The sequence below is a fragment of the Rhinolophus sinicus genome, linkage group LG05 (assembly GCF_036562045.2).
Source record: "Rhinolophus sinicus isolate RSC01 linkage group LG05, ASM3656204v1, whole genome shotgun sequence".
In the NCBI taxonomy this organism is placed as follows: Eukaryota; Metazoa; Chordata; class Mammalia; order Chiroptera; family Rhinolophidae; genus Rhinolophus; species Rhinolophus sinicus.
Window position 1 is genome coordinate 89,536,933 of NC_133755.1, and position 23,043 is coordinate 89,559,975.

Here is a 23,043-nt window from a genome sequence, read left to right on the forward strand (position 1 = left end):
CACTGGCCACAGCCACAGAGCTGGAAGCCAAAAGACATCCACAAGATAGCATTCCTGGTGATGAATTGAACTGATGGACAGTCCTCCTAGAGAGCAGCCCAGTGGGGCTTGGCACAAAGGCCAAGGCAGGATGGGGCCACAGAAATGCGATCCGTTAACACCCCAGAACCAAATAAGGAGCATGAGAACAGGAAAAGGAGCCTGTGATGGGGTACACTCTGTGGTTTCCCCTGTGGCTTGGAAGGGAAATGTTAAGCGGATGGAGTCTGGTCAGACTTTGGAGACCAGTGACCTCTGCCCTTTTTGCTCATAATTCTAGGAGATTCTATGGGGCCCAGTCTGTGATCACTTCCTGGAGAAGGCAAATGACTGATAAATGTAGGCGAGCACTCTTTTCTTGGGGAGACACAGCTAGCAAGATACCAACCCTTCACAGCTCTGCCCCACCTCTCTTGCCTCCAAGGGTTGAAACGATTCCAGGGAAGCAACCCTGTCCTTCCTCGTCTGCCTGTAGGGGCACAGGATTAGCTAGGAACCCCCAACCCCAACAGATCAATTCATTTTAGCAGATTAAAGGCCCTCGAATTTCAAAGTTCCTCGTATTAGTTTAGTGTTTTCATTTTGTTTTGTTTGGGGTGGGGTGGGGGCTGCCGGTCCTTAATGTCCCAATCTTTTGTTTTAATGTCATGTCACACATAAAAAAATAGTATTTGCTTGACACACTGGGAAGAACTGGAGGGGACTGGGGTCCCAGATGAGGTTGCTCACAGCTGGAGCTGAGCAGCCCACAGGGCCGAGGGCAGCTGTATCTCGCAGCAGATGGTTCGGAAGCGACCTCTCATCCACCGTCTCACCCGCTACGCAAAGAAGCTTGAGACAGGGTTTAATGGATGGTAGCTGACACACAGAATTAGGAGAGGATCGAACTGCAGATTAGGGAGAACTCCTACATCTTTCTACCCACATTCAGGGCAGACACCAAGCAGGAAATGACGGAGACAATATTTTAAAAAAAACGCTCCTTTAGGTCACTGATGGATTTCTTATCCTTTGTCCATGTATGTGTGATGTGACATACAAAAAGTTAGAAACTAGTGGCCTCTGTGCTGACAGTGACCCACAGGCAGACATCCTGGGCTTGCTGTGCTCAGGTGAGTAGCTTGAGGCCTTCACCCTGTGATGACGGGCAAGAAGGTCAACTCCTAAGAGGAGCACGTTCAGTGAGGCCAGCGACGGAGGGGACCGGATGCCCATGGAGGACGCGGCAGTGTTTGTAAAGCAGCCCTCCGCTTCGGCCTACCTGGCTGTCTGGACCAAGGACTGGAAAAGGTATTACTAGGTCCCCAAACCCACTCAGGTATTTGGCACCTACCTATGTAGGGTCTGCTCAAAGCACTAAGGAAACCTGTAAAGGATTAATGACCAAGGGGCCCTGGAGGACTCATTCCCTCTGAAAGAGAGACACCCGGCAGCTTTGTGGTGACCCTCAGAACGGATGGGTTTACCAGTTCATGGAAATAAAAACGCTGACCTCAATTTCACTGGTCATCTCTTAGGGTCCCCAACCTGTTTTCTTCTTTTGCATGATTCTCACTCCATTCAATGCTCAAAGGTGTCTTCTCTCCCCCCCCCCCCATTGGTGATGCCATCATTAATCCACATCCTCAGAAGACACGCGCATGTGGAGATGTGTATGTACCACTGTTGCTGTCAGTGGGATCCGCTGTGTAACAACTGCCTCCTCCTTACACTCCACGCTGCATGAGGTAGGACTCTGTCCACGTCTGTTTCATCTTAGCGCTTAGCACAGCCCCGTGTACACAGGAAGTGCACAATAAATGTTTGATAAATGAATAACAACAGCCTCCAGGACGTGCCAGGCATGGGGCTCCCTATACTATTTCTAATAGTCACTGCAAGGGATGGAGTACGAGCCCTGTTTTCCAGGTGAGGGAACAGAGACTGCAGAAGAAGGCCAAGGGGTGAACGCAAGAGTTGAACCATGTCTATTGCTTCTAAAGCTGAGGGGCTGCTGTTCAGTGTTGTTGCCTCTGTGTTGTACCCTCTGTGGCTCTGTACCCCGATGCAGTCTCTCTGCCACCCGTGCAGGCACTGTCCACTATCACCCAGCTCTTGGCATACCCATGAGGGACAGGAGACCAGCCAACAGACCAAACTACCCCACCAGCGATGCCCCAGAAGGCCCTGAGATCACAAGTGGCGATTAGGACGGCAAACGTGCTATCTACTGTTAAAAAGCGACACAACCAAACATGCAAACAAACCCCTCCCAGGAAGCAACAGGGCACAGGGCTCCTGGCAACCTACCGGCATAGTGGTAATTGGCTAAAGGATGACATTTTAACCTGACTGGTTTCCGCAGCAGCAGCATCTCCAGAGCAGCCTGCAGACCCATGGGAGAGAAAAGGCCAGAGTCAGTAATGGGTCTGTGTGTCCTGGGAAGACCGCCTACCTAATGGGGACCAGGGGTCAGCAGGGCAGAGCCCAGGGTTGGGGTGCTGGAAGAAAAACCAGAGGGAGAGTCCCCTAATTGGGGTTCATTTCGGGTCAGCACCCAACAGGACTTGCTCCCCTAACCCTCCCCCAGCCCATGACTGCAGCCGGCTGGTCATGTCCGACCCCACTCCCTGCTTGGTGATGGCCCCAGCCTGAGAGAGGTGGTAAGACCTCCTCTGAATGGAGGCTGAGTCTCTGGGGAAGGATGCTAAGGAAATGAGTGGGTGATGTGTAACTGGGCAGAAAACTCATGTTCCATTCCAATTGAACATAAACAGCTGTTTTAGTGAGCACTGTGTAAGATGCTGTCCTCGCAAAGAGCCTCGCTAAATAAACCCTTTCAAATCTATCTTCTTCAGCCTTATTGACTTTTTTTTTTTTAAATAAAAAAAAGATGCTGCAGCGGAGTTGAGCAGCGGATGGCTTAGGGGTAGACCAAGGTCTAGAATCTTGCTACTCCAAGTGTGGTCCACACACCAGCAGCGTGAGCATTTCTGGGTGCTGGTTAGAAAGGCAGAACCTGGGGCCCCACCCCAGAACTCCTGAATAAGAACCTGCATTTTAACAAGAGTCCTCGGGTGATTTGTGTGCATGTTAGAAGGTCAACAAGGGCTGCTCTGCAACACCAATCTCCAAGGGTTAAGGAGAGTTCTCCAACATTCTAGAAAATCCTTAAAGGGTACCAAATAATCTCTTGAGAAGGTAGAATTGGGACCTTTGCTTCCTTTCACGTTTTCATAAAATAAAAAAGCAAAAGGTAGAAAACTAGATCTGGTAGAAGAATCATGTATTGACTAGAGGGGAAACAGGTTAGTGCTTGAGTGATCTCGCCAGGAGTCCAGGTGGAGCAAGGAAAAGGTCAGCTCTGATTCTGGGACGATGGCGCCCAAGTTCTGGTTTGACCAAAGAACTGTGTTGAGGATGGAAGAATGAAGCAAACACTTCATCTTGGTTAAGGGAAAACAATGTTTCTATGGACATCAACTTTGGCTGATTTCCAAGGTAGGGAGCACAGTCAGCAGAGCACCATGGGCTGTTTTAGACCAACTACCTCCATTACTGGAGACATGTTATGATGTAAAAATACAAGATTGCTTCAAAGTAATTCTAATTTCCCAAGACAGGGGTGCCCCTAATTATTACTCAGATGCATTACGAGAAGTTCCGCTGGAGGTTTTCCAGCAGTTTTTAAAATCCTGACTTACTCACTGAGATAAGGAACATGGAGGCATGTTGACTGGTCATCATCTTATGAATTGGTTATATGGTAGGCGGGACAACACAGACACTTGGGAAACTACTTCTCAGAATTCTGATATGAAGAAAATGAACTGTGAAGCCTACTTTTCATGGTTCCTTACTTACCATCACGTCACCTTTGGCCTCAAAGAGAGAGTGCAAAGCAAATTCAGAATTGGTCCCTCCACCTGGCAATGCACTTGAACAGCAAAAATTCAGGAGATTCTCCACTGTTGGGAACAAGAGGCCACTGCATTAGCGAGAGCTCAGTATCACAGAAAAACACACAGATCCTGGAGCAAGATCCCTGTGAGAGAATCAAGTCTTCCCCTCCCACTTCTTCCCACAGGCCAATACCTCTTTGCTGGAGGTCCTGGTTTTCCAGCTCTGGCCACGGCTTCCAAACCAGTGTGGCCTTATGTGTGTCCTGGGCCAGGGCAGAGACATCCTGGAGTTCTGGGATCTCTGCTTGGAATCTCAAACCAATGTTGATGCGTCTTTAATGACAACAAGAAAAACAACAGTGTGGTCTTCAATTTGAGGCCAAGGGTAACCGTCAGAAACTTGACAAAGAAGGAAACCGGTTCCTTCTGCAAGAAGAATGTAGGGGCATTTCCTCACAGTGTGAGCCTAAGATTCCAGGCATGGCCTTTTCACTGGGATAAGGAACAGCTTTAAGATTGGGGAGAAAATTTGGAAAAAAAAAAAAGATTGGGGAGAGATGCTGCAAGGAGCAAGAGAGAAGTCAGCCTGGGGCTTCATAGATCTAGAACTAAGAAAGAGAGGGTGCTAAGTCCAAGAGAACAGCTGCCCAGGACATAACTGATGACACCATTTAATCAGGAAAAAATGGGACAAATACAAAGTGCTTATTTCATTTTTTTTTATCCGTTTCAGATCACTTTTGCGTGAATTATCCCATCTTAACTTCACAAAGACCTGTGGTGTAACCAAGGCAGTGATAATTATTCCCATTTAATAGGTGAGTTAACTAAAGCCTAGAAAGGTTAATTTGATTAAGATCAAATAACAAAATGGTTCAGGAACGCAGGTTTTCTGATTCCTGACTCAATCTACTCATCCCTCCACCATAGGGTCATTTCCGTGCTTATCCATGAAAAGAACCACTTTCCTCTCCTGTTATACCCCTCCCCACCCACCCACTACTCAACAAGCCCATTTGGAGGACTGGCCAAGAATCTTAGGGAGGGGATGGGGGAAGCAAGGACATTTGAAAGAAGCCTCATAGAGAGCTGGGCACCATAAGAGAGATGCCTCACTGTCACTGGGGATGTGAAAACATGTGGCCACAACCCAACTGGCCTATGGAACCGGAGATGGGGATGCTCTAAACACAGGGCTTCATGCTTTACTATTTAGACTTTGGCAAAGGCCTCAGAACACTGGCAATTACCTGGAAACAATGGTACTCGAGAAATATCATGATCTATGATCCTGTAATTTCTACAACTTCTCCCTCAGTGGACACTCTGACCCTAGAAGTAATAACTCCACTTTTCAAAGCTCCTCATCCCTTTCCTCAGCTGAGGCTTATGTTCTCAAGAATAATTGGCTTTTCCTTACGGTTCAACATCAATGGTATGCTCTCCAGGCCCAGGGGTGACTGTCACATTGCTGCCATCGATGCTGTCTGAAGCACAAAAACCAGAGGTCACTGGTCAACAGGGAAAAGGTGTTGAAGAAACTAAAACAAATGAGCAGTTACCTACACAGTTACAGTAGGGCTCTCGCCTTTCTGTCCACACCAGAGTTACTCCCAACTGTCTGCCAGGAGCTGCATGGAGTGTGGTGCCAACTGGCTTAGGGTTACCCATTTCTCTCCTCCGGGTAAGGAGAAACCAGCTGCCCCACTCTGGTCTGCTAAGCTGTATTGTTTCTATGAAACTATTCTTGCTCTAGAAAGAGATCCTGGCTATAGGTTTCTCTAGCCTTGATTTACTTATTTTATTTTTTTTTTAAACAGAAACGTTTATTTTTTTTTTTGGGGGGGGGGGGATATTGGGGCACAGTGTGTTTTTCCAGGACCCATCAGCTCCATGTCAAGTTATTTTTCAATCTAGTTGTGTGTGGGGGGGTGCAGCTCACTGGCCCATGTGGGACCCGAACCAGCGACCTTGGTGTTATAAGCACCGCGCTCTAACTACTGGGCAAACCAGCCACCCACTGGTGGCTCAGCTCCAAGCTCAAGGTGTTGCCTTCAATCTTAGTTGTGGAGGGCACCCGCAGCTGGGAATCCAACCATCAACCTTGTTGTGAAGAGCTCCCGCTCTAACCAACTGAGCCATCCGGCTGCCCCCCCCCCCCACCCCCCCCACCCCCCCGCCATCCTTGATTATTATATAGGCTTGGTCTTATCATACCTAGTCCTTTTTGAACATCTACTTAGCACATTTATTTTGTGTCTTACACAATTATCCACAGCAGTCTTATGTAGTGTACACACACTTCAACTGTTTTCTTATCTCAAAGAGACTGTAATTATCGCTTCATGGGTTTGTCTCCCCAACTAGACTGTGATTTCCTGAGGATAAATACACCACATTTAATTCTAAGTATTTCTAGTATATCTAGTACAGTGCCTGGTACATAGAGCAGAAATGCTACAGAAGTTTGTGGCACAAGACAACTAAAGAAAGTGAGACCTCCCAGGGTAGTGCCCAGCACAGGCAGGGGTGAAATCCCGGGATCCCCGAGGAGGAGCAGGGGGCAACTCACTGGAACGACACAGCAGCACTCGCGGTGTGGGCGTCAGGGGCGTCAGCGGCAGCTGGGGGTGGGCGCCGGGGCCGTGCCCCGAGATGAGGACATTGCTGAAAAGCCCCGAGCCCTGGCGCACCGGGCTCAGCATGGGCGGGGGCGTGTAGGGGGGCAGCTCGTGGGCGGGGTCCAGGAGCAGGTGGTCCCCCAGCACGCGCGGGGAGCGCAGCTGGCTCTGGTACAGGGTGGCGCCCGAGTAGGAGGGGGCAGGGTTGGGGTTGTAAGAGGGCGGTGGCGGGATGAACAGCGGCTCTGGCCGGTGCCGGAACTTTTTCTTCTCAGGTACAATCTTGAGCGGCTCTTCAGCTTTGGCCACACCAGGCTGATGCTTCCTGGGAATTTCCTATAACGGGGAGAAGGATCTGATTCAAATACTAATGCGTTCCCCACAGACCGATTCCACAGGTTGAGGGAAGGGGAGCTTTTATTCTCATGGGGACCCCCTTCCACTTGTCTGACCCCAGCATCCTCTGTCTTAAGGAACAGCCACATCCGTTTTCAGACAACGCAAGTTCTGGTGGCTTGACCAAGAGAAAACTTTGGTTTTGGAGGCAATCCCTAATGTCTGGAGAGACATGGGGTTGGTAGGACTAGTGGGTGGGCCAGACAGAATAAATTCACATTTTTTCTTGCTTATCACTGCATTCCCATCTGGTGTGTGGAATCCAGCTGAGTGGGCCCTTTAATTCCCCATTGCTCCCCGGGGACAAATATCAGGGACAGATAACACATGCTCTGAGAAGGGGACAGAATAATCTATCAGGGAAGCTGGGCAGAGGCTATGGGGCAGGAAGAGGAGGGTCAGGCCTAGCCAAGGCTCCCAGGGCCAGTGACCCACACTGGGCTTTCCTTTGAGGTGACTTTAGGGCTGAGGGAGAGCCCTCTTTAAAAGGCCAGTTCATGTGCTCTCCTAATAATGGATCTGGTTAACCTCCCCCCTCAGCACCCCTCAACTACTGCTCCCCGCAATGGTGGCACACTTGTCGCAAGCCCTTTTCCTACACTGACATCCTGTCAGGAGGGTTAGTTCATTTTATGGCAGCAGAACCAAGTATAGTCTGGAAAGAAGATCTAGTAATAAGTAAACATATGCACGTAAATAGATAAGCAGGGCATGCCAAAGCCAAACAAACAGACTTGGGTTGTGTGCCAGCATCAGCCCAGAAAACCCACAAGAGCTACGTGTGGCTGCAGAGGCAGCTGTGAGGTTGGGAGAGGCTGTGGGGATACCTGCAGGAAGGTTCTGGGCAGTCGGTGGTGACTTCCCAGGTCGTGCAGGACAGTGCCTGTCACAACTGCAGTCCTTGGCAATTCCTGAGCCCAGGGTGGCGCCTGAGTAGAAGGCAGCAGGGGTTGATGGGAAGGGCAGGTCATGGTCATGTGACCAACTGTCTCTAAGTCATGTGACCTGCCCCAGTACCCCTCAGTTCTGGGCTCCTTTTCTCTCTCTCTCTGAGCCCCTGCTGCTGCCTTCAGCACTGCAGGCTGCCCTCTCCTCTTTCTCCCTCAGCTTCACTGTCTTCTGGATGCTGCCCCAGCCCCTAGGAGGGGAGTCTAGGAAAGTAGGGAGGTGGGGCAAGGACCAGGGGCAGAGGGCTCCTAGGCTCCCAGCTCACCCTCGGGGGTGTCCTTAGGCCAGAGGGCCCCAACCTGCCTCCTTCACCGCAAGAGGGCTATTTACCCCCTGAAGCTGAGGAAGACAGAGGGGACTGAGGAGAATGGGGAGAGGATGCACGTGCTCCCCAACCTGGGGAGCAATCCTGAAACTTTATACCCTGTTCCTGAGTGACTGATGAGGTCATCTGAGCACATGCAGACCTCACAGGTGACTTCAACCCTGCACCGGAATCCACACCTCTGATCACAGGTCCAAAGGTACCTTTTGGGCTCCTTTACTTGAGGTCCTACTACTCCAGTGCTAAACCCAGATTTTCGGATCCTCCAGGCGAGGCGCTAAGACCCTGGGCCACAGAAGCCACCCAGAATGTCAGACCTGGATGTCACTTGACAGGACGCATTTATAGTGTTCTACCCCTACCAAGCTATTATTGTTTTCTAATTTATTTATTTATTTAAATATGGAACGCTTCATGAATTTGCGTGTCATCCTTGCGCAGGGACCATGCTCATCTTGTCTGTATCGCTCCAATTTTAGTATACGTGCTGCCAACGCGAGCACCTTACCAAGCTACTTCGATTCTGGAGGCAGGGCTAAGCACTGAGAGGCTGTAAAAGCTCCCCATTGAGCCCAACCCCTGAAGGACTGGGGAGAAACTGAGGCTCTGAGAAGAGGAGGGTGTCAGCTGCCTGTGTCCTAGCGGGGTACAAGCAGTGTTGGGACTAGAACTCAGGGCTCCTCTAAAAATATTTTTAAAGTATTTAAAAAATGTTTTAGGTATTTAAAATATCTTTAAAAACTCAAAGATTTTAATTTCTTTCCATCAAGTGTCACGTACTCAATCCCACCTACATGCTTCCACTTGAGCTTATCTCCCCACTTACGATGGTCTCACCCTTTCCACAAAGCCAAGGTCATCTCTGCCTTCAAAACCCTGCTCAGCACTCCCCTTGTGATGATCTGAGCAAACTCATACCAAACTCCCTTGCCTCTCCCCAGTCCCTACGCTAGCTACCCATGTGTATCCCCTCCAGCTACACCCAGGGCTGCCCTGGTCTTTGTCTTGAATTGGGGTGGGGATGCTGCCTGAGGCTCCGCCTCCTGTGTGACTCGGAACCATCTCTCGCAGCTTCAGGCTGCTGAGTTCTCCAAGGGCAGAAACAGTGTCTCTCCCACCAAATCAGGAACTTGCTGGGCAAAGAGGGAGTCTGGCTATATCATGTCATCTCTCTGACTGTTGCTGGCCTTAACCCTGCCAACTAATGAGAATCCTCACCCCCAGAATCCTCCATCAGTCTCTCCTCTTCTGAGGCTTTGATATTACATAGGGAATTAAACAAAATCTCTTTCTGGACTTTTCTAGTTCTCTTAATTAACCTCCCTACTCCTGATCTGTCCCTCCCCCACCTTCATGCATCCTGGAACCCCAGCAGCCACCTATTCTTAGACAAATAGGACCCAGCAACCTCTTGTGGGGAGGGGACAAATCTGATGTAGTCAACAATGTGGGTTACAGACTCACTGGGGGAGGGGGGAGGGAGGGAGGGAGGGAGCGAGACAGAGAGAGAGAGAGAGAGAGAGAGAGAGAGAGAGAGAGAGAGAGAGAGAGAGACACAAAAGAGATAGAGATCTCTGTTCCAGAACCAAGCTGAGCTACTTGGGTGAAGTACTTGGAATTTGAGAAAGAAAACTGAGCAGTGAGTAAGAAACACAAATCTCTTTGCTTTCCTGAGATTGGGGGTGGGTGTTTCTCAGTGGAATTCCTTTGGGGACCTTAATGAATTAGGTCCTCTAAGGGTATTTACACAGATGTGATGCTGAAAATATGAAGCATCTGGTAAAACTGACCATCAGAATGTATGTCAAGGCTATTTATTGCCGGAAGGGGTTGTATCTTTGGTTGCTGGATTTGGGGAGCTCTGGAGATCCTGTGGGAGGGGCCAGGGTCCTGGGCAATAGCTACTCATTATCTGGGCCAATACTTCTGTATTTCAATAACTGTGATGACCAGCTGAGTGACCACCTCCGTTTCAGTGTGGGAACAGCATCAGGTCTCTCAGGATCTAACCCAGACCATTCGCCTGGTAGAGTACCAGGTGTTTCCTGGGTATCGGGCAGTGTGGATAGGGATGGGATTCCCCCCAGGCAGCCTTGGGGGCTCAGTCCTGAGAGGCCAACCCCTCTCTGAGCTCAGGCCAGGGAACCTGGGATGATGATCTGTCCCCATCTCCAAGAAAGCAAAGGGATGTCCCCACCCCAGGCAGGTGGGACAGAGCAGCAACTCACAGCAGGCGTGCAGGGGACAGCCCCTTGGGGTGAGTGTGGGGGAGAGAGGGTCATCCTCACGAGCACGGGCATCTCGTCGTCCGACATCGAGCTGGCTGGCTTGTCTCTGGCGGAGGGGGCAGCAACGACGCTGTTGGCGAAGCCCTGAGAGCCGGGCTTGGGTGCGAGAAGCTTGACAGGGACAGACACGGGCATGACCATAGGCGTGAGGCTTTCTGCCTCGGGAGGGAGCGGCGGCGGTGGTGGCGGCAGAGGCGGCAGTGGCTGAGGTGGAGGTGGCGGGGCCTTCTCTCCTTCCTCCTACGCAGACAATAAAGGCTTTCATCCTGGGCTGAGAGCAGCTCTCACGGGGGTCGCACTGGGCTTTTCCTGGGAGCTTCCAGGATATCATGCATGGGTGACAGACCACGGCACGGTGGTTTCCTTCCTGCAACTCGGGGTTCCTGGGCTTAAGGGACACCAGTCGGCAGTGGACAGGACCACGCACTCTGTTGTCTCAACGCATCCTGACCGTGCATCCTTTGTATATTAATACAAATCTTAATATTTTTGGTGGTGGTCACGGCTTTTCCAGTAAAGGATATGGACTTATCGTCAGAAAAGAAGACCTAAGCTCTTGTATCTGGTTATGGTCAAGACATGGCGTGACCTGGGCAATCTCAAGGTTGGTGAACAGAGAGTTAATCCCAGAGACTTATATCAAGAGAAATAATATTCAAAGAATTGAGGAAATTCTTTGAATTTTAATCTAACTCTACTAAAACTGAATGGATATCCTACCTTGATAATCATGAGGGTATTTAAAGATCTTTGGATGCTAGTCTTCAGACTAGTGCGCTGGGGAATAAATGTGCAGGTTGACAGCCTGGTGGTCACATTAGCTTTCCCTGGCCATTAACTATTGACCTGGAAGGCCCAAGTGACCTTGATCTTGGGTGCTTCAAGCAGCCAAGTTAAAAATAATATCGCATCTACATGTTTTCTTGGCTGTCTTCTCCAGGATGTGGGGGGCTGGGATCCCCGAAAAGGATTTTGTAGCACCCGTTTTTGATCCTTGTTCACGAGGCCAGTGGAAGTGGGGACCGTTTGACCTGACCGGCCCACAGCATCAAAGCTTAAGCATTCCCACTGGGAAAGGACTGTGCCTCCCAGGTGCCCTCACGGGGCTCACCTCACTCTTTGACGGCAGCAAAGCAAAGCAAGCAGCACATGGCCTGGCAAGGAGAGGGGCTGGCTCCTGCTAACCTGTTTGAGGCTGGGGGAGGCCCTCATTCCCCCGTGGGACCGCATGTGGCCATTCAGGGCAGGCAGGCTCTTGAACTCCTTCAGACAGATGGAGCATGTCAGCTTGTTCTTGGCATCAAACTGCTCCCCAAACACTCCTTTTGCTTGGCCACTGCTCCAGGGTAGCGCCAAATGGAGAGGACACACACGTTGAGGAAGGGGAACAGTGATTTACTGCGAGACCTCACACCCCATAACAAACCCATTTTATTCATCCAGTTCTCCCACGTCCATGGCCCCACTTGTATCACCCCAATACCCTTCAGGGTACTGTACCCAATTTACAGATGGAAAACTGAGGCTCAAAGTGGGAAAGGGCTTGTTCAAAACCATGTAACAAAACGTCCTTCGTTCAAGGCTTTCAGGTGCTAGGTTCTTCCCACCTATGGCTTATTACCCTTCTAGGGTCAGCTTAGGTGTGCCTCTTCCAGAACCTTCTCTTAGAGACATGTGTCTGAGTCCTCTGTTTCAGTCTCCAGACCACACGTTATAGCACTCTTATCAGTTCTGACTAGGTCTTTATTTACCATGCCCATGAGGGGAGGAAACAAGTCTGAACTAGTCACTGCATCATTCTCAAAGCTGAGCTCTATGCGTGGCACACAGTAGGTACTCAATAAATACTCACTGACCGAATGAATGGACAGTGCACAGAACATGGGCTTTGGAGTCAATCCCAGCGTTACTACTTATTTGATGTGCAACTTTAAGCTGAGCTTCAGTTTTCTCATTTGCAAAATAATAGTAATAACAGCTGACAATGGTTGAGGGCTCACTCTGTGCTAGGCCCCTGGGAATCATGCCCATCCTCCTTGGGTTACTTCGTTACAGGTAATATAGAATGCCTAGCACACAGCGAGCACTCAAACACAACAGCTGCTATTATTATTCCTATAAACTTCTTGGAGGAATTGACTTTGAATTTGGAAATGAATCATGAGAGACAACCCAGGAATACCTCCCAGTCTCCTAAAATACCAACAAGCCTCCCTGTACCCATCCTACCTTGACTCAGGGGAACCTGGCTGGGCTCTGCCATCTGGTAGGTGCATCTAATTTTGAGCCATGCAGGACACCGAAAGAAAGAAGCAAGAAAAAATGTGTTTCTGATGGGAGGAGTCCTTGAGCAGCAGAAACCCCAGCATTGCACTTCCAGGACTCTGCCCGCTCTCCGCCTGACACTGACCATGCTCACAGCTGCTCGTGCCCTCCCTCCCTCTTCCACACCTCACACTTCTTTCCCTTGACTGCTCCCTAACTTGAGACCATGGCCCAGTCCAGGAACTGCCACCAGCCACAAGCCCAGCAGGACTCAACCCCCCACTCTTTCCTTCCGTTCTCCCAGTCCACCTACTCTGTGCACAGACAGGCTCCATTCCCGTAAGACGCACAGAATAGAGAGCAAACAAAATAGCATCACGCCAGGGGACCTCCTGCTGGAATTCTTTTCCAGCCTGACCATGTCATCTTATTCTTATATCACAAAGGCCCTCAGTTAACTACTGGGCCTGAGGCCCAAACAAAACAGAACTACAGGGAGTTCATCTCTAGCCTTCAACCTCCATCAGAGCCCTCTCTCCATCTAACCTGGTCCTTCTATTCAAGGTCCCCTCCTCCCTTGACCACGCTGTCACATGAGTGTCGCACTTGGAACAAGCCAAGGCATGAACAGTACCCAGCACACAGTAGGCTATTTTGTGGTCAGATACATTTGGGAAACAATCGAAGTTTAATAACTGTGGCCTACGGGCTGAATCTGGCCTACAGACATGTTCTGTTTGGGTACACTGTTGTTACAAGTCCTGAATAAGAATGCCGTTAGATGGGGCATCTGCTCTCCAGGCCGCCACAGTTGCCACCACTCCTATTGCCCCATAGCAGGCCATTTGCTTATTCACTTTACCTGCCTGGATCCTGTGGGCAGCTAAGGTTTTCATTTCTGCACCTACGTGTGTTATCCTCTTTGGGAGACTCAGAGTGCACATTAGGATGTTAAAGGCACTGAGAAGCCCTGCAGCATTGCGACCTGTTTCATTTTAAGAAACCCCAAATTTATCCACAGAACCTCCCCAACCGCCCCCCCCCTCCCCCCCGGTAACATACATTAAACATTCTATGGAACTCCTGAGTAATACTTTGGGAACTGCTGTCATAATGGGCTCTCCCTTGCAAACGGGGAACAATTTCACAGGGCATACCCTGAGGATACAGACCCAAGGGGGACCAGACACTGCCACTGTGTGGTCCCTGACACTTGACTCAAGACCTTGATCATCACATGCATCATTTAGGACCTGATGCGGTGCTCTGGCCATGCCCTTAGTGAGATTAGAAGCTCTATGGGTGAAAGACTGAGTCAAAATTGATTCTGTATTCCAAGTGCTTGGTATAGACACACGTGCCAAGTGTCTGGCACATGCACGTTAACATTTATGGAATGAATAAAGAACACAGGGTTGAAGGGGATGGAGAGAGGACTGGACACTGCACAGACTCAGCCCTGGCTGGCCCTGTAGCTGAGGTACCAGGAGAAGCTTCCATTGTGAGATTACCTGGGGCCACATGGCACTGGGAGACAGCTGCTGGTGCTGAGGCCCCATGTTGTTGAGGTGGATCCCACTGGGGGACAGGAGTGGCCGATGGGGGAGGGCACTGCTGACCCGGTTCAGGTCCGAGCTTGCTGGGTCTCCCATTGCTGTCTCAGGAGGCCCCAGGTCCCCGTGGGAGCTCAGCATGGCCTGGGTCTGCCTGTCGCTTGGGTACGTCTTGGGCTGACTGTCCTCACGCTGCTGGTGCTGGGACAGGTGGCTCTGCTGGTAGAGGGGGTGGCTGTAGGGCTGTTGGGGCTCCTGGTAGTAGTACTGGGGCATGGAGCCCAGCTGAATCAGCTGGACAGCGTGCGCCTGCTCTGGGGTGTACTGGTGGGGGTCCCTGTGATAAGAAGGGGGCTGCAGGTGCATCTGTTGCTGCTGTTGCTCTTGCAAGTGCTGCATCATGGGTGGGGACTGATAATACTGAGGTATCTGCATCGAACCCTGCCGCGGCTGCAGCTGCTGCTGCTGCTGTTGGGGCTGCTGCTGCTGCTGCTGCTGAGGCTGTGGTGGGCGAATCTGCTGCTGCTGCATTTCCTGCATGGACATGCGCTGCTGCCCAGCTTGCTGCTGTTGCTGTTGCGGGTAATACTGGTGCTGCTGCATCTGTTGCATGTGCTGGGATAGCATCTGTGGGGCCTGCAGTGGCTGTCCCCCCTGCACTGGCATCTGAGCCAGCGGCTGCTGGTAGTCATAATACAGGTGCCCTTGGCTAGGGTGCTGCCCGACCTGCAGAGCTGGTTTGGACAGTCCACCCGTGAAACCAGGGTGAGGCTGCTGGGGCACCTGCTGGTAGCGAGAAGAGAGAGCTGGTGCTGGGGTCTCCATGGGCTTCTGGGACAGCAGCTGGCGGAGGGCACTGTCAGGGGCTCCATCCATCACTGCTGACTGGGTGTGCAGCACCTGGGCCATATTGTTGACCTGAATCCTCAGGTTTTGGTTGGCAAACACCTGGGTGAAAGAGTCTAGCTTGTGCAGGACACCGCTGGTGAGCTTCTGGGTCCGGATCTCGCTGGCCTGGGAGTAGGTGTACTGGTAGCCATCGGGGGGCTCGGCCTGGGCTGGTGCCCCCCACATCATGTTTGAGTTGGTCAGGTTGCCACGTAGCTGGACATGATTTCCAGGCCCTGCATGGCTTCCCCATCCTCCCTGCCTCGAGGTATCCACTTGGCCAAGGTTTTTGGAGCCAACAGGCAAGCCGAGGCCATCCCGAGTATCTTGAGGGAAGTGGGGGGAAATGGGTGATGCCTGAGGGGCCTCCATGCCAGCCCCTGTGACTGTATTCCCATAGTTGTGGTTCAGCCCACCGTGGATGCCAAGTGGTGGCTGTTGGTAGAAAAGGTTCTCACCACCGTGGGCCACGTGGTTGGTCTTGTACAGTTGCTGATCTCCCATGGTGCCCGCCTTGGTTGTGAAAGTCCAGCCACAAAACCATAAAAAAAGGTCAATGAAATAAATCCAATAGGACTGAAACCCTGAGAAGGTGAGAGAAACTGTCCACACTACTCCACGGCTGACATGTCTGTGAACGTGGCTGGAGCCAGGTGGCCTGGACCACTCATGTACAGACTGGGGAGCTTTACATCCTCACCCGGGCTGAGGTATGGACCAAACACCGCCGTGGTGAACAGATGCCGCTCACACCTGCAAGACAGATGCAAAGAACAGGAAGGATTTACGTGGATGTTTTGCAATGAGCAATTCTATCTACCATGATCAGTTACAGAAATAAATACAAGATAGGAGTCTTGATTAGAGAGAGCCAGTTTCATACACGCCATACCCTTTATACTGATTCTACACATCTTGACCCTCATGTGGGATGGGACTCTCTCACTTTCAAGCCATTGCCCAATGGCTTCTTAGTTTATTGATTTGTTAATTCAATTGTTTTGCTCACTGGTTAATTCATCAATTCTTCTGGGATCCTGCTATCGAAAGCCCAGCATTATTCTAGGACCTGTACATATGAAGAAGTTTAAGACATTCATTAATCAATTTATCTGCTCAACAAATACTTAATAGATGCCTACAAAATATAAGGCATATGCAAGGAAATGATTGAGACATGGGCCAGCTCTTGAGAAGCTTATGGTAAGAAAAGGTGATGGGTTATCATTTTGTGAGGCGTGTAAATATCTAACCATTAGATTGTTTTGTACACCTGAAAACTAAAAAGTCATTTTTAAAAAAAAGGAAAAACAGGAAAAGAAAAGGTGATGGGTCACATGAGTAAGCACATGACATAAGGGAAAGAGATGCATGTGATAAAAAGGTAAAAATTAGATATGGAATCTCATAGACTGGAGAGTGTATATTACTGGCAGAACAGAACTGGAGACAGTTTCAAGGAGGAGTAACGCACTTGTCAATTTGCCTGTTAGGTCAACAGTTACCTGCTTCCTTCTGGCCCCTGCTCAGGGAAACATCTGTGCACAGAGCTGACCACCTGGCCAGAAGCCTATGTGTGGCCTGGCACAAAAAAACAGGCTGGGGGCCAATCTGATTCTGTCTCTTAGAAACATGAACTAGGAATTTGGAGACACTGGGCTAGTCTGGTTTGAGTCCATACAGGTTCTTTCGGGGACTTCAAACTGAGGTGTGCAAACCCTTGGGAGCACTCGAAGACATTCTAAGCACTATACATGCATTCAAAGTTTTAAGAGAAAGTTTCAAGAGAATCAATTTCCACATCTTCAACTTCCATAGAAACTCTTATCTAGAACGGATGGGTGCCAGAGGTGCAAGGTGTTCTTTTATACCTGCTCTTCCACAAAGCCGTCCTCCTTTACAAAAGAAAGTCAAACCTCTTACCCATCCCATCCAAATCTCGCCTGGGTTTACTGCCCCAGGGATTAAGCCACTGGCCACCACAGAAGAGGACACTTAGAAAATTGAGAAAGCAAGCAATTTTAATGTGTACTATATCTTTTTTTCAAGCTGGGTGTTTCCCCATTCTTTTTATTATTATTATTATTATTATTATTATTAATAGGAGGGCTAAACAGAAGTAATTACAATATAATTGTGATCACTATGTGATTTCTGGCACGTAACTCAGAGGCAGATCGAGAAATGAGAGACTCTGCTTTAACAAACTTGTATTTCTATCTACTAGTTCATGTGAATCAGGGTTTTCAGTGCCTATAAATGAAAAAAGGGAAGACAATCAATGCGGCTCCTTGTCTCATGTCTCATGCAATAAATAACATTCTTCCTTGGATAAACAAACAAGTTAAAGAAATAACCCAGTACTGGCAATATTCTATTTCTGGGACTGGGTAGTAACTGCACAGATGTGCTCCCTCTGCTGTGATAACTCAAACTCAACATTCTGACCTGGTCACACATAGATGCGTACGTTGTATGTCAATTATGTCACTGTGGTCTAACCCCTCTTACCATCTTGTCCAACTTAGGCCCTTCCCTCATGCTACTTCCTCTGTATAGAATGTTCTTTTACTCTTTTCTCACTTGGCCAACTGCTACACATCCTTCAAGTATGACCCTAACTATCAGTTCTACAAAGAACATGTTCTTGCCCCCAGAATCTACTATATTCCCTGCTCTCATAGTTCCATGTACTTCTCCTTTCGGCATTTAACACAATTAAATTCAAAATATTATTTGTGGAATTGAAAAAAAAAAACTTAAAAAAAAAAATCATCTAGCATCACCATCTCACTAAGAGATGCATTTTCAATATAATTTTAGTTTTTATGGTTATTAATTATTTATCCAAATTAGTAATACATTTATGTGGCTTTGATCAATTACATACTATTAATAACTGTAACGATAAATCAAACCAGAAGAAAAATTTTAATACTTAGAGCTCTATGATTTCAGGAAATTAAAAAAGTTTTAACTTCGTATAAAATTGTTAGAGAAATATGATAAACAAATGAAAAAGTTTTAATCATAAAAATATATATATATATTACATTAGAAAATTCCATGGGGAAAGTGAAACAAATAAAATTTTAAGAAGAAAAAGGAACACTGGCTATTAACAAAGAGAGTGTTCATGCATTTTTAAAAAGGATGATGGTGGGTATTTATTAGGCTGCTATGATGTTTAGATGCTACCAGGTAAATTTAAAACAATGATGTAATAGTTTTTACTTAAAAATACCAATGTTCAGGGGCGGCCGGATGATTCAGTTGGTTAGAGCGCGCTCTTAACAACAAGGTTGCGGGTTCAATTCCCACATGGGATGGTGGGCTGTACCCCCTGCAACTAGAGATTGAAAAGGGTGACCGGACTTGGAGCTGAGCTGCTCCCTCCACAACTAGATTGAAGGACAACGACTTGGAGCTGATGGGCCCTGGAGAAACACACTGTTCCCGAATATTCCCCAATTAAAAAAAAAAAAATCAATGCTCACAATATACTAGGAATTGCCTCTTCTACAAATGTATGATTAAAAATGTAGATGTAAGCTTAAAAATATGTGAGGGGGCAAACAGTTTTACAAAATCCTTTTAAGGGGGCTCTTAAGCAGAAAAGTTCAAAGACCACTGCAGCAGTCCCCCTCCAACTGGGAGCTAGCCTGAGTTGGTCTCTGACCCTTTCTGAACAACAAGAGAAGGAGACAGACAAATTCAGAGGGAGGGGTTAGGTTGGTGGCATGAAGGGTGGATGAAGGGAAGCAGTGGGAGGAAACAAGGGGTGGCCAAAGATGGCTGGAACAGTTCCTGAAAATGAAGTTACGCGTGAGCCATGAATGGCCACTGATGGCTTCTGAGCTGAGGCATAAGGATTCTGGGTGTGAAAGCAATGAGCTTCAGAAGTAGGGAGACCACCACCCCTTGCTGCTCAAAATGTGGTCCATATCACCTGGGAGCTCATTAGAAATTCAGAGGCTTCAGCCCAGATCTATTAATCAGAATCTGCATTTTATCAAGACCCTCCCAAGTCACTTGTGTGCACATTCAAGTTTGAGCAGTGGGTTAGCCCCTAGCAGGTTCCTAAAGCATCCAGGTGGGACATAATTAGACCTGAACTTGGATAATAGTGAGCAGGAGGAGAGGGAGAAATGAAACATCCCCATGCTGCCAGTGGGAAGTGATTCTCCTTCCTCCAAGTGCTCTGCCTTTCAGGGGCTTACGACCCAGTCTGAGGAGACACCCCCCACCCCTTTTTTCACACATGCTCTCTCTCGACATCCTCACCCACCACATATACCTTGCTGAGCCCACTGATTCCCCCAAGCTCAGAGGCGCTATGCTCCTGATCAGCTGCTTACTCCACACCTCATACTTCCATGTTCAAAGCCAAACTCAACATCCTCGCCCCCAAAATGGATGCTCTTCCAAAGTCTCGCCCTTGACTCTTCCCTCTCCCTTAATCAACTACCGCCACCTATCAATTGACCTCCTCGCATTTTCTTAGTTCCATCCATTTTTCTCTGGTTCCACCACTATCACCCTAATTCAGGACACGGTATCTGTCTTCTAGGCTACTTCAACAGCCTTCCCATTGGGCTCCCCGTTTTCAATCTTCTTCAGACAGCAACAGCAGAATGAATTTTTCACAACGCAACTCTGACCCCATCATCCCACTGTTTAAAACTCTTTGATGGCATTCTAGCGCTTGCAGGTCAAAAATCAAAATCATTAACAAGGTCCATAGGGTGCCATGAAGTTTGTCCCCAGCCTCATGGTGAAGGCTTTACCCACTTCCCGTCCCTCACTCCCAGCCATTCTGGTCTCCTCTCAGTTCCTTGAACCTCCAATGCTGCCTCCCCAAAATAGGAACTTTGCACACGCTGGGCCCCCCAAGTTGGAGAGCTTCCCTCCCCCATCTAGCCGAGACCTGGGCATCCTTCAGATCTCAGCTCAAACTATACTTAACTTAGTATAGTTTACATCAGGGGCTTTTCTTATGTATGTTCTCATAAAACCATCTTGCTTTCCTTTGACCACTCTTCTCAGTTTGTAATCGTACTTCTACCTGTGCGATTATTAGAGTTAATGGATCATTCTGTATTGGAGCAGGGATCGTATCTATTTTTGTCTTATGATTCTATTCCCAAGTCCAGCACATTGTAGCCCCTCCAATAAGGAGGGGTCATATCTGTCGAATGAATAAAGCAATGAATGAAAAAAATAAGATGATCAAGTGTCTCAATGAATTGGTAGAAAAAGGTACTCAGTGTAGGCTCTGAGCGGATGTTAAGGTCTCATGGAGAATAGCTAGATTTCATCTTGATGAAATCAAGATGGATAGATAGTCCTGATGGATAGATAGGGCTTATAGAGGTAAGAGGACCGGGAAAGGTATTCCGGAAGAGGGAATAGCGTACACAAAGGCATAGAGTCAGGTGTAGGGGTTCATGCTGGGGCACCATGTCCTTGTCAGGAAGTCACCAATGACCAGGCTGAATTAGGAAGGTAGGGATAAACGGTAGGGGCCTTAAAAAGACGTCCAGTGGTGTTATGCTGTGGGCATTGGACCTGCTGATTTCATGGCTGGCTTAAATCTCACCACTTAACCTTCCTGGAAATCCTGTACAAGTCACCTCCTCCAGGAAGAATTACTTGTTGAAAGTCATCAGACTCTGAGCATGATCTGATTTTGTGTCTTTCCTCCCTGCCCCTGTGGGTGAAATGGAAGCTGGATAATTTTACTTCTGCTGGCGTGTGTGCTTTGTTATGTGTTCCCACACTGCTGGGGGAGGGGATCATTCTGTGTTCTGAGCTACAGAAACTATTCTTCATTCATTGATATTTTCAGGACTGGAAAGGTAGTTTATATGCACAGAACCATAGAAAGTCAGAGGGGGGCTCCCAAAGTGTAGTTCCTGGGTCAGCAGAATCAGCATCACCTTGCTATAAATGCTAATTCTTGGGCCCCACCCAGACCTACTGAATCAGAAACTTGGGGGTGGAAGGGGGCAGCAGTCTGTTTTAATGTTGACTCCTCCTGTTGAGTCTGATGCCCTCTCAAGATGAAGACTGCCTTACAGGTCTTCTAATCTCCCCACATAACAGATGAAGAAACTGAGGCCCAGAGACATAACTGCTGGGCCTAGAACAGTGCCTGGCTCACAGACAATCAAGAGTCATGTTACGTGAAAAAGTGGGAAACTGACTTTCCTAGAAATATGTAAGGGGGTAATGGCAAAACCATGTGCTATTTATTTTACATTAAATTTATATATTTTTTGAATAGGTACTATATTCACATGGTTCAAAATTCAAAAAGCATAAAGGAGTATACAAAAGAGCGAAAATTACTCCAATACATGCTTAAATATAAAGTGAAAAGTTAGAGCAAAATTTTTTAAAAGGTTATTTTCAAAGAGTCTCCCTCCCACCCGTCCCCAGACACCCAGCACCCCTCCTGGGACAATCCCTCAGGGGCTTGTATATACTAAAGACATTTTATGCTCATATAAAATGTACACATCCCATTCCCACCCCTTTTACACAGAAGTTAGCATGCCAGGCCCTCAGTTCAGCATCTTATCAAAAGGCTATTTTAAACATACCACTTAAAACCTGGAGACTTCTTCCTGGTGGATTAGTCAATCTCATAGAATTGTGATAATACCCACTTTGGATTCAAGTCTTTATTATTTTTCTAATCAGGTAACTGTTTTACTCATTATGTACAACATTTCCTATTGGGTAATTGGCACCAGGAGCTTTTTCATTCATGAAGTAATTAACAGAACTACTACTTTTACATTTCTTAGGTCAATTCCTTCCTTAGAACAAGACTCTGGGATTCTGGAGTGGGCTCAATAAATAAATGCCTGTTCAGAACCCGAGGGGCCCTTTATGCTCCCCCTCCAAAGCCTTATAGTCAATACGACCTGCTTCCGTGCCCATCTCCCCTCTAGCTGTGCAGTCATTCCAAGGCAGGGACAGCATCCTACCCGTATTGTGTCCCCAGGGACTGGGACACAGCAGATGCTCAAATAAGTGCTCACGGAATGGAAATGCTGAGCCAGGCAAAAGAGACCCAGAGACCCCCAGGTTTTCATGCTTCTGATAAGGACTGAGGCCCGGAATTTACCAGTTTCTGTTTCAGGCACAGTGCCCTAAAGCACACAGACCTCCCAGCATGGGGGGTGGGGGAGTGTTTGTGTACAGGGCCAAAGAGTAAATAGTTGCAGCTTTGCGGGCCATACGATCTGTCACAGCTCTGCAGGTATAGTGTGAAAGCAGCCACAGACGATATGTAAATGAATGGGTGTGGCTGTGTTCCAATATAACTTTATGTATGGACACTGAAATTTGAATGTTGTATCATTTTCACATGTCAAGGAATATTATTGCTCTTCTTTCGATTTTTCTTTATCCATTTAAAAATGTAAAAACCCTTCTTGGCTCATAGGCCGTACAAGAGTAGGCGTGGACTGGATTTGGCCCAAGCCACAGTTTGCTGTCTCCTGTTCTAGTGCATCAAAGTCCCTGTCCCCTCCCTCTCGGCATCTCCAGGGGCCCCAGGAGACGGAGCACAGTCTGCAAGGAGGATATCTGTCCAAAAGGACCATCCTTTGAACCAGAAAGAGAGAGAGAAAGAGAGGAAGTTGACTTTGGCCAAGGTCTCAGCAGACTTGTTTGCTTACAATTCAGAAGGGGTAACACCCTGCGCCTGCCAGACCACCACCGCTTGTTTGAGGAAGAAAAACCAAAAGGATTTTCCTTTTTCCGACATTCAGAGACTGTATACACAATTCCCCACATGACTTGGCTTGGGTTTTAGTCAAGCCTTTC

General features: G+C 48.3%; 1 protein-coding gene and 1 non-coding gene across 26 annotated transcripts in view; both read right to left on the bottom strand.

The window, feature by feature from the left end:
- Window positions 1–23,043, bottom strand: part of TRERF1 (transcriptional regulating factor 1) — a 196,012-nt gene that overhangs the window by 23,368 nt on the left and 149,601 nt on the right. For 20 of the 25 annotated variants that reach the window (XM_074332935.1, XM_074332927.1, XM_074332933.1 and 17 more), the window contains 9 exons: window positions 14,275–15,957; window positions 12,728–12,774; window positions 11,684–11,834; window positions 10,439–10,738; window positions 6,493–6,877; window positions 5,341–5,407; window positions 4,114–4,253; window positions 3,883–3,986; window positions 2,329–2,404 (listed from right to left, as the gene is read on the bottom strand). In XM_074332935.1, coding sequence (XP_074189036.1) covers window positions 2,329–2,404; window positions 3,883–3,986; window positions 4,114–4,253; window positions 5,341–5,407; window positions 6,493–6,877; window positions 10,439–10,738; window positions 11,684–11,834; window positions 12,728–12,774; window positions 14,275–15,708 — 2,704 coding nt within the window. In that variant the 5' untranslated portion in view covers window positions 15,709–15,957. The remainder of the gene's footprint in view (window positions 1–2,328; window positions 2,405–3,882; window positions 3,987–4,113; window positions 4,254–5,340; window positions 5,408–6,492; window positions 6,878–10,438; window positions 10,739–11,683; window positions 11,835–12,727; window positions 12,775–14,274; window positions 15,958–23,043) is intronic. The other 5 variants (XM_074332938.1, XM_074332939.1, XM_074332942.1 and 2 more) reach the window with 3 other exon arrangements.
- On the bottom strand, window positions 8,607–8,713 carry LOC141572040 (U6 spliceosomal RNA). Its single transcript, XR_012497051.1, has one exon. It is a non-coding gene; the product is annotated as a U6 spliceosomal RNA (small nuclear RNA).